The sequence below is a fragment of the Passer montanus genome, unplaced genomic scaffold, assembly GCF_014805655.1.
Source record: "Passer montanus isolate IOZ18808 unplaced genomic scaffold, ASM1480565v1 scaffold18, whole genome shotgun sequence".
Taxonomy (NCBI): Eukaryota; Metazoa; Chordata; class Aves; order Passeriformes; family Passeridae; genus Passer; species Passer montanus.
In genome coordinates, this window is record NW_024365381.1 from 4,135,198 (window position 1) to 4,147,106 (window position 11,909).

The 11,909-nt window shown below is 33.7% G+C and overlaps 1 protein-coding gene across 2 annotated transcripts in view; it reads right to left on the reverse strand.

Moving 5' to 3' along the window:
• The window catches only part of DPH6 (diphthamine biosynthesis 6), a 188,078-nt gene that overhangs the window by 174,813 nt on the left and 1,356 nt on the right, over nt 1-11,909 (reverse strand). For both annotated transcript variants that reach the window (XM_039705473.1, XM_039705472.1), the window contains exons 2-3: nt 8,584-8,678; nt 6,125-6,318 (exon numbers count right to left, since the gene is read on the reverse strand). In XM_039705473.1, the coding sequence (XP_039561407.1) occupies nt 6,125-6,318; nt 8,584-8,678 (289 nt within the window). The remainder of the gene's footprint in view (nt 1-6,124; nt 6,319-8,583; nt 8,679-11,909) is intronic.

Sequence of the window (11,909 nt, forward strand, 5' to 3'; positions counted from 1 at the left end):
GTGAATGGAAACAACTCCACACACCTAACGGGGAGAAATACAGTGACTTTTTTGTTTACACAAAGCTCAACATTTCTCACAGTAAGAAACTACCTTGAAGATATTGCTGAAGATCCTCCTCAAAAACAAAAAAATAAAATCCTGACCATGCCTGAACTGGTCAGATGAGACACACAGAATTTCAGACATCCTACTGATTAAAAAATTTTCTTTGTCCCATCTCATTTTAAAATTCATACAAAACCCCCCCAACAACTAAATAAACCCTGTGTTTTGAATGAAACAAGATACATAATTATTTTTATACTGCTTAAATCACACCCAACTATGCAATTACTTCTTATCCTCTTCCCTTGATTCACACTTTTATTCACTGCTAATGACAACAGTCATTCCCAAGGTGGAGGAAGCTATGGAACTCCAATCCAGAATTAATTAAAAGAAAAAATAACATGATTAATAAATTGTAATAATTTAATATGATGAGGGTAAAGGAACAATCCAAATCCTTGCAGATAAAAATTTATTCATTATAAAAAGTGGAGGAACCAAGTCTATGAAAAAACACAGCAAATATTTTCTCTCAAAAAAAAAATCTTATTTTATCAAGAAGCACAGCTATTTATTTCTTGTCAGTGTAGACAACCACTTCATACAAATTCTAAAAGTTCTCATTTAACTTGCATGTTTAAAGACAAAAAGAACTAAGCTAGGAGGTGTGGTCTCCAAATGTTCATTAAATCTACACAACTACTAAAGGGCCCAGTCAATAACTTCCATTGTTTTATCTATCACGGTTTCCCTCAACTGGGCACTGAGCAGTTTTTACCATTTTTTTTCTATACTTATAATTTCACTTGCCATACAAAAATTCTGTATTTGAACTGTTGAATTAGATATAATCTATCAATATATTAAAGGCACAGTTATTTGCAATGATCATAATGCAGGCAACAAAAATTATGGAGAAGTGATTATTTTGAAAATTCAGATAAAGAAAAGTACCTCTTTGCATAATTTAATCCTTCTCCAAAATATTGAGAAAAACAACTCCGAGGTATTAATCCATATATCTACAGACCATTCAAATCATAGCAGGGAAAATTTTCTTCAATGAAAACATGGGAGATTACTAGAACAGAACTCTTCATGCCTCTGAACTCTCTGAATCCCTTAAGTGAGAAGGGAAAGCTACCTACTTTGTCTGAACTCATAAACTACAAAAGTAATTTGGTGAAGAGCACACTGAGGACTTCAATTACAGATTCTTCAAGTCAATCAGGATTCTACAATTAATCATTATTTGGCATCTTTCAGACTCCTAAGAAATTCTGCAAACCTTATTTGTATGAGTTAAGACTAACTACTAGTCTTTATCATGTACATACTACAACTGAAGCCACGTATACCAGACATCTAAAAATCAAGTGATTATTCCTACATACTCTACAGTTTCTTTAATATGTGTCTTGTAAGAGAATACAATGAAGCAATGCTGTGACAGAATACTATATTACATTTATTCATGTATTTTTCCTGGTAGGAGCACCTAAATCTTTGTACTAAAGTTACAGAAAGTCAGCAATCGCACTGAATCTGAGAACTCATTTCACCCATTGGCCACAGCAGCTGAACTCTGGAGAAGGGTAAAAGAAAGATCATTTCCTTAGCATGGAAGATTATTAGCAATATCAAGGAACTGAAAGTTTTAGGTTCCATGATGGAATTAATCCCTATCTGAAGGCCACAAAATAACCTTACATTTCATCCATTCATCTCAAACCCTGAAGAACTGTTTCCTGAAGAAATCTCAAGGAGTTTCACTGAATACCGATGGCACCTAAGTTTCTTCTATTCCACGTGAACCCACACAGCTCAAGTACTTTGTCTGAGATGAAATATCTTAAGTAACATCTAAAATGGCATTGCTATTGCAATTTTAACTCTCGGGTAGGAACACTTTCTGTCTTCACTAAACATCAGACTTGGACCATTTAAAAAAATCATGATCCTGTTCTTAAAAAGTAATTATTAAATGCAGGAGTCATTGTATTATTAAGCTCTTTACTTCTGTAACTAAAAAATGTTACTTATTCTTTGTGACTGACTGTTGTAAGATTACTGTTCCAAAATGCAACCATGTTATAGAAAATAAATCTCCTTTCCTTCCACATCTCCTTCTCCTTTTGTTCCATATCACTGATGAAATGAAACAGTGCCACAACCAAAGGCTGTTATTATTCAAATGTTTTATATATCATATATATCCAACATTAATAATTATTTTTCAGTTGATGATCAATGGATGATTTCATAATTAATATTGCTTCAGTCCTGAGAGCTAATATATAAATACATTCCAAGTGAACTCCATATTTTTTGAAAGCTTGCAGATTCCAAATCCACAAAGAGCACAACAAAAAGACTCTGACAGAAATAACATGTTGAAACTTAAAATCCACTAAGAATCCATTTGCATGTTTTATAATAAACATGGGTAAATATAAAAAACTACAAAAATATCAATTTTTAAAATACTAATTTTAAAAAAGGAATTAAGCATGTCATCAAAAAATTTGAAAAAGAAGAGTTAGAAGAATGACATTTGTACCTAGTTCAAGAATTCTACAAATTACTTCAGCAACGGAAACTTACCAAACAAAGGCAAAGACTTATAGAGTAGATAAGGCAAAGAATTTGAAAGAGGACAGAATTGTCTACTGAAAATAAACTATCTTGCATTGGTCTGTTTAGTCTGGAAGCTGCTACAACCACTGCCCTAAACAAAAGGTAAGCCATAGTTCCATAAGATACAGAAAACAATCCCACATTCAACCCATCTAACACCACTTGTATATGTGTTTGCATGAAACATCACTGTATTACTTGAACAAGACCATAATTACATTGAAAAGGGGACAAAACAGTTAAATGTTGCCAAAATTGAAATGTCATATGAAAGTTTCACAAAAATGTCTTCATGCTCCAGTCTTTCCTGCCACTAGAGGAAAAGAAATACAGTTTCTCACCACATTTGAAAGACAGTGCCATTATAAAGCCCCTAAAAGATAATTCAGGTAACTGAGAAACTCTAGTGCTTACAGGCTTGGCTAGGAAAATCTCCAATATAGACAGTAACAAACATGGACAAACAAGGATATCAGTAATCCCTATTAAGTAACATTGAGAGGGGAATAAATTATTCTTTAGAGTTCAGGATTTACATGTGTCATGAAGTAAATATTCCACTATCTGGTGAAGATTGCATGGTAAGATATATTTAGACATCATATAAGTACTCAGATATGTTTCACAATACGTACTGAATACAGAATCTAAAACATGGCATTATGCAACTAAAAAATAGATATAAATTTCCTTTATACCTATCAATCACCTTGGTTTGTGACAATAAAATTAATAGGTTTACAGTCAATGACAGTCAGTATCACTCACTGAGTCACATATACTAGAACAGGACTGTTGTTCTGGGTTTCACAGAACTGTGAGGGAATATTTAATTCTTTAGAAATCTTGTTCTCATAACACTGTTTGTAAAAACATTGTATACTTCCAAATTCATACAGTTTTTTAAAGTGTTATGTTTTAATTTTTTACTAAGTAAGTACTTGCAATAGAAACATACTTTGCCAATGGCAAGTAACGTACACTATGTGATTTTGATTTAGACACACCTTTCCTGGAGTCCTGGCCCCAAACCATTTACTGAAAAAAAGAGCTATGTTATTTGACCAGTGTTTTAAAATTACAGTCACTCAAAGATGGTTTTGACAAGGCTTCCACAGAATTCATCCCCTCCCTTCAAGAGAATGCAAATTGACTTCTCTGTTTAAAACTATTAACATTTGGGGAAGAAAAACTCCTGAAGCAAAATCCTCAGTGATTAAGAATTAAATAGTAAAGCTACTAAAAAGCAGTTATTAAAAAATGTGAAAAAATAAAACCAGAAATCTTTCAAAATTATTGCTAACACAGAAAAAAAGTTAGTAGTCTTCTTAAAACTAAAATACCACAGTTGCTGTAGTTTATTTCTCCTCATAATTTTGCAATTTTTCATCAAAATATGCAAGACACTTACTGAAACTTTTGTATCAGAATTTCATAGCTAGGTTGTACTGTAAAGACATCATTATACAAAGTCTAACATAAAGGCAGTATATTGTTAATATTTATAACTTGAAGATATCATATAGTGGGCTTAACATTTCTATACAGGAAATAAATCGTTATTTAGTTCCAGACAACATGATAACTTTTCTTTCAGCTATAGTTATAATTATCATGTACAAACTTCCAAAGCAGAAGTTGTCAAGATTTAACACTAGCATTAATTTATGTCAGGGATCCATTCCTCCAAAGACAGCAAGAACTGTAGAGGAAGTATCATCTTAATTGCCACTAATTTGCCCATTTTTAATTAAATTGATCAGTAATTTATTACCCTCTCCAGCAGCAGAAAGCTGTTAGCATGCAGCTTCAAGAGACAGTAGATATCAGTTCTTCTATCATGATTCAAAAATAATTTAAAACTGCTGTATCGTATTTCTTTCGATTCCTGTATTGCAGGATATGCACATTCCATTTAAAACCTCTGTGAAGCACTCTAGAGCATAATCATAGAATCATTTAGGTTTCAAAATCCCTTGAAATCATTGAGTCCAACCATTAACCTAACACTAACAAGTCCACCACTAAACCAGGTCTCTAGGCACCCAGTCCACACAACTTTTAAATGCCTCCAGAGACAGTGACTCAACCACTTCCCTAAGCAGCCTGTTCCAATGCTTGATACCCTTTCAGCAAACAAATGTTTCCTAATATCCACCCTAAGCCTCCCCAGCACAACTAGAGGCTATACCACCTACATGAACTATTCTCCTGTGCTGTAGTCTCATACTCCAACACAGGTCTACGATCTTGATTTTACTTTAGAAGAAGATAATTTCCTTGCCAAAAATGTTTACAAGATTTGACTCCAAGATGGGTTAGGAAGCGATCTGTATTCAAGCCAGATTCTTAGGTCTTATCTGCAATTTGATTTTTTTTTTCAACTGAATACAGAATAGAGCCTGAAGTATTTAGGTTCATGAATCTTGATTATGATTTTAGTGAAGGAAAGCGAGCTAGAAAATCTTCAATACCTGACATGCAGACTACAAACACCTTTATCTGAAGTTTCATTAAGTAGTCTATATCAGTTTGATCAATAAAATCACATATTTTACTTTCTTTAAAATAGCGGTTATGATTTTCTGAACAGTGGTTTTAGTACTGCACACAGCAGCAATCAACACGATTAGCTGGAATGGACATAGCATGTTCACCCAAACTCTGTAGAAAACCTCTAGAGTCAACAGGAGGTCTGTTTTTTCCAATGAGGGCTGACTTAGTATTGGTAGAAATAAAGTACTATATGAAAGATTTTGAAAAACAACAGAGAATAAATTTTAAGTGGTTTAGAAAGTGGGTTCATTGTCTCTCTTTAATTCATTTTATAGCTAAAAAGGATTGATATATGTTATTGCTACTGTGTCATATATTTGAACACAATCAGAGGGCCACCAGAATCAAAACTATCATTGTGAAATATTCCATAATACTTAGAGAATGACATGCAACATACAAACAAATAAGAGATTCTACATTTACACATCATAAGTGTACTCAAATAGAAATGTCTAGACATTACTTCCCACACATTGATAAATGCACAAAATCCAAAAGATCTCTCATTACAGTAATCAAGCAATACATTATTACAAGTGCAAAATAAACTAAATATTCTATTTATAGATGATTGTCACAATTGTGTTTTTTGTTGTACATGCCAAGCTCCTGTTACAGGTGTTTCCACTAAACAGGAAAAAGATTTTGGCTTGAAATGAGGATTAATAAGTGTGATTTACATTGGCGGAAAAGGAATACAGTTATATCATATATTTACAGAACAAAGAAGAAGAAAGGAATAGAAATAAAACTTGTAGAAGTCCATTTTTTTTTTTAAGTTTACCTTAAATACTTAAGTGGATCATTTACTTAAATTCATAAATTAATTAAGCAATATAATTATCCCCAACGATATAATTGCTTTCAAACAACATACCTTAACAAGTTTCATGAGCTGGTAAAGGTCTTCAACCTCATCTTCCTGGCATGCAGTATACACTCTTCCAGTATTTACACTGGTACCTTTTATAAAACCACGATAGAGTGGCAAATCCATTGCGTCAGCATATAGGTCAATGGCATGGTGTCCTACTGTCTGATACATATAGCTGTCCAATTCATCAGTCTGCCCTGCCACAATTAAGAAAACAACCATATTAGGTACATTGTTGCAACAATTACAGATAATCACAATACTACAAAGTACTGAGAAAATCTAAATGTTAATATTTTTCAGTTCACAAACAGATGTTTGGTGACAACACCACTATAAACATGGAAAAAAAAAAAATAGATTTCTCCACCCAACAGACGTATGGAGAGGAAGACATCTGTCACAAACATGCTGCCTATTTGCAAATTGTGGTGCCTTTCCTTCTTCCTGCTCATCCAAAAAATCTCCTATCGATTCAATTCTGCTTCCATTCACATGGTAATTTTTAATAGGAATACAGGACAGAGGCACAAACTCAGATGTATTTCAACACACTCAGATCAAGAAATTTGTAATGCACTGCAACACTGAGAACAAGCTATAGTCTGTCAAAATTTACAAAAACTTTACTGTTAAAATTGTTATCATGGTCATCACAAAAGGAGACTATCTCTGCTTAGGTAGAATAAAAGTAGAGCACTCTAATGTTTTGACACTGTTTATTAAGCAAAAAGCTTATTTCCTTAACCATGAAAAAAAAATTAACCAAATTTTGTTACAAGCAGTTTGCAGCCAGCAGAGGAAAAAGCAGCTACAAATGCAGGTATCACGGATTAGAATTACGTCTCAAACTATACAATAAGTAATTTACACATAATTTTTTTCAGATAATATTTCTAACAGATTGATAAAATAATAAATTATTATTGGTGAAATCTCCACTTTATTACAAGCTAACAAGTTCACTATTTTAATGCTAATTTTAACTCTGGTACTTCTCTGAATTTACATAGAGACATCAAGCATTTCTGCTGTACACATGTGTAGCACATCTTGCAAAGAAGACGGTCTATAACTGACCAATATAACTAGTTTGTGATGGAAGAATTAGGTCAGTCACCTTTGATGCCACACAACCGATATGGTTCTGCACAAAACAGACAAATCTAAACCCTAATCACAACTAATCAACCTAGACCAGAATAGCAGACTTAAAGGAATATTCAGTGGTTTCAACATACATGAATATGACAAGGTCTTTAAGTGATATTCTGCTTAGAATACACAGTTTCTTTATTAATTGAGACTCTCCAGGCAACAGTGGGACAAGATAAAATAAAAAGAATGGCATAGAATCCACTATTGCCTGAAGCACCTCAATTAACTTTCTATAAAATTTCCAACTACACACTTAAAGAGAGCATGTTATGATTTTAATGATAATATTCTACATTTCTGATGAGGATAAATTTGTTGGAAGACAACATATTTCAACAAGATTAGAGATTATTATGTCCTAGCTACCCTGAAAATAAATTTTTCCTATACTCTGCTAGCATTTTCCAGTTCTGCCCATGACTCATTTGTGATGGCAACCCCCTTTTTCCTTCCCTTTCTGTGTACCGTCCTACTATTAGAGTTACCAAATACCATACTTAATTGCTTAACATATGTTGAACAGTGAACCTAGTTAACACACTTTAGCATTCTCCCCTACCAACTGGAAACAACTCACTTGCTTTTCCAGTCTCACTTCAATTTGTGCTTTAGTCCAATATACAAATACTTAGTTCACTCTCTCACCTCACACTGACTACCTGAGTTTTTCCCATTCTTTTTCATAGAAATAAAGTGGAGCCCATGAGGAACTGATCAAAAAATCATTCCAGCCTAAAAAGAAGGAAAGAAGCAGGAAAAATATGTGCATCAAGGTCAATTCCAAGCCACATCAGTTCCTCAATGCAATTCACAGATGCTGGGTTAGAATAATGGAGAAAGACAAACAAAGATAAAAATGGAGGAGCAGCAGCACAATGGCACATTTTTGTCAGCTGGAATGGTTTACAGCATTCAGTTTAGCACCAGTTTAGAGAATTTCTAGAAGTACAGTGCTAGTTTTGGTTGATGACATCATCTATCAGCTTTTAGCATTTGTGCTACTGACTTCACACGACCCCTTTGTTTACTACCAGGATATCAATATTCTCATTTTCAAATTGTGTAAGACTTTTTTTAATTGATCTTCTCTTCTCGTGGGCTTTTTTTTTCCCTTTAAGGGAAAATATACTTAATACCTCTCCATAGCATTTTCTTTTTCATACTTCTTTCAAGTTTGTATGTTTGCCTTTAATATGCAAAACCAGACAAAAACATATATAGGAACTTAATTCAGGCATGGTTGTGAGGCCATTGTTTTTAACCTATTTTTAAAAAATTTCCTGTAAGAAATGTGGCTTTCATACCTGTATTTTCAGCAGGTCTTAAATTGGCTAGAGCAACAATCTGATGCCCGGCAGCAACACATTGCATCATATTGTAACAACTGTCCTTCCCACCACTGTAAGGAAAAGAAAATAGTGGCAATTAAAAGTATAAATAAATGTTTTAGCCCCTTATAACTTTTAACTGACTGTTCAAAAATAAGTATTATCAGAAATGTTTATAAATTTTGAAATACAAAGAGCTGTAGAATAGTAACAGTAGAAAAATAATTATTTCACCATACATTTACTATATATGTATAGTGCCTAAATACAGTAACCATAAAGCACATAAAAAGTTTTATATCTTACTATTAATCTGACATAAAGAGAGGTTACATGAAGAAGAGTTACTGACACTGGAATCTCTTCAAAGACTCTCTTATTCCAGAGACGAATTACTCTGTACTCATTACTAGTTAGTTGCCAGCATCAGTAATCCTTTAAAATTAGGTCTGTCATGTAGAGGTGATGCCCAGGGACACATTTTAGTGGTGAACTTGGCAGTGTTAGGTTAATGGCTGGACTCAATACCTTTGAGATCTTCTCCAACTCCATGGATCCTATGTCAGAAATAACATTTCTCCATCATGGGATATGTTACCTAAACCTTCAACATTTTGAACATACTTGCCATTCTCAAAAACTTTACTACTTTAAAACTTTACTACAGGCAGTAGTTTCAGTTGACACTGCATAGAACATATGAATTTTTTACTGCATTTCACTATAGATCAAAATGATTAATGCTATAAAAGCAACTACAACCATACTCTTGTTTGAGGCCAAGAGATAATACTCCAAAACAGAGGATACAATTAATTTTGACATTCATTCAAGATCTACAGGAACCTTTTCCGCTATCAGTGACAAAAGAATTCTGTTCTCTCGATGTAACTGAAAAAGTATCTCTATGGATTTTAATCAGTAGAAAAAGAAACATTACAATCTACAAAAAAAGTGCTCTAGAATACACACTGCTTAAAAGATCCATGTTCAGACTTGTGGCCCTCAAAGTACAACTACAGGTGGATATTCTATGCAGCTTCTTCACATGCTAAGGCACAAAAACCATGGCAGGAACTGCAACTGAGATCTATACAAGCTCTGAAAAACTGAATTTTCTTTTAGAATCACTGAGACATGCACAGGAGAACACATAGCACAAGCAGTCACTGCTACAATAGACCACTGTGTTCCTTGTAGTCACACTATTACTATTTCTACCTGAAAAGGAGCTGGAGCAAGCTTGGCCTCTTCAACCAGAAAACAAGTGAAGAACAAGAGGAAATGGCCTCAAGCTGCACCAGGGGAGGTTCAAGTTGGACATCAGGAAGAATTTCTTCATGGGAAGGGTTGTCAAGCATTTGAATGGGCTGCCCAGGGAGGTGGTGCAGTTGCCACCCCTGGAGATGTTCAAGAAACGACTGGACATGGCACTTGGTGCTATGGCCTAATGAACAAGTGGTGATCGGTCAAGTGTTGGACTTTATAATCTTGGAGCTCTTTTCCAAACAAAATGATTTTGTGATTTTGAAACAAACTTCTTCAGAATTTCCAGCTTTAAGCTCTCCCCTTTATCTAGCCCTCTACACAAAAGCTTGAAAGTGCCCTAGAAGAATGTAACCCTTTAGCTATTCCCCTCAATCTCTGCTTTTAACCATGCAAAAATTCTGTATGCTGTCTTGAATTTGTTGTGTAATTCAAACTTGAAGTAGAAATAGTGCAAAACATGGCATCCTTTTGTACTTAACAAATTTTCATAAAGCAGTTGCTTCTGTTTCAGTGCTAAAAAGTAAATATTAATATGATAGAATCCTACTTGGAAGGTCCATCTCTACTTAACATTCTTATAATGCATACTGGAACTTTCTTCTAACCTACATGCACACATAAAAAATTTTAAAATCATACATTCATTACTTTTGGACACTGTTCTTGACAGCTTGAAAATGTAGATAGTATTAATTTTATAGTTTGATCTTCCAGGCTTAACAGAGTAATGAGGCAAAGACCCTTTCTTTCTGAATGACTTTATGCTAAAAAATAAAAGTTTCCCACTAGTTCTGATTTCAGCTACAAACAGCACTTCATAAAAACAATTGTATGACAATAGATAATTGCCTATGTTATTTACGTAATTTTTTTTTTAATAGAAATTAAAAAATTAAAATGTCACTGGAATAAATCTATTCATCCTTTCAATTAATTTATGTGTATATATATATATACACACAAAAAGACATTTTAAGATGCATATTGATATACATATTGCTTACATTGGACCACCAGTTAGTAGGTGAAAATCTGTGCTTACTGAATCACATGCTAGTGTCCTGTTATTTATTCTCTGTATTATTTACCATAGCCCTAAAAACTACCAGTACCAAGAAACAAACTACATGGTGCCCACCCACAAGACCTTCCAAACTAAATGTAAAACACAATATGGTTAAGACCAATGAAACCAGAAAGCCCATGCCCATGGGAGGAAGATGGACTCAAAAAAGTCGACAGAAGAGAGATGAAGACAAGTACTGAGATAGCCTGGGGACCCTTCTCAATTCCTAGCACAGAAAAAAATAACAAGGCCTTTTTGTAGAAGGCTCCAAAGTGAGGCCAGTCAGGGTTCTGCAAGCATGTTAACAAGCAGGCTTATAAACAAAATACCAGAAAAAAAAAAACCTGGGTAACTGTGAAGATATGAAAGACTTCTAAGCAAAATTCCTTTCTATAGACAAGTATAACCACTTACAGTTAAGAAAATTCAAGAAGAATTTTCAAGAGTTGAAAAACATCATATTTCAGGTTGAAGACAGGCTTTAAAACATTTATGATTTAGCACAAAACAAAATGCAGGGTTTACCCCATAAATACCACCTTAAAACAAGACTATCAACTTTTAGTGTGGCCAACATTCTAAAAGAAAAAAAAAAAACCAACAGGTTAAAGTAGTTTCATACATAATCCTGACCTTTGCAAAAGTAAGAAGCACTTTTCAAATACTTTTTTTCCCTCTGATCTTTGGCTAGCTCTGTTACAAAGACTTCAGACACTTTGATGTCTCTTTAAAACTCTTCTTAAAACTATTACTGAAACTAAATCCATCCTTGTAAAATAGACCATTAAAATAGCAATTGTGTTAGAAATCTGTTTATAGGATTTTGTTCCATCCTGCCTTTTAACACATTCCTCTGCGTTGAGCATATCCAAGTAAATAATCCAGAAAGACAAAGTCTTACCTATAAAATAAAATTTTTAAAAATTGAAGCTAATTTTCCCTACACCATATTTGAGCAAATCTAGAA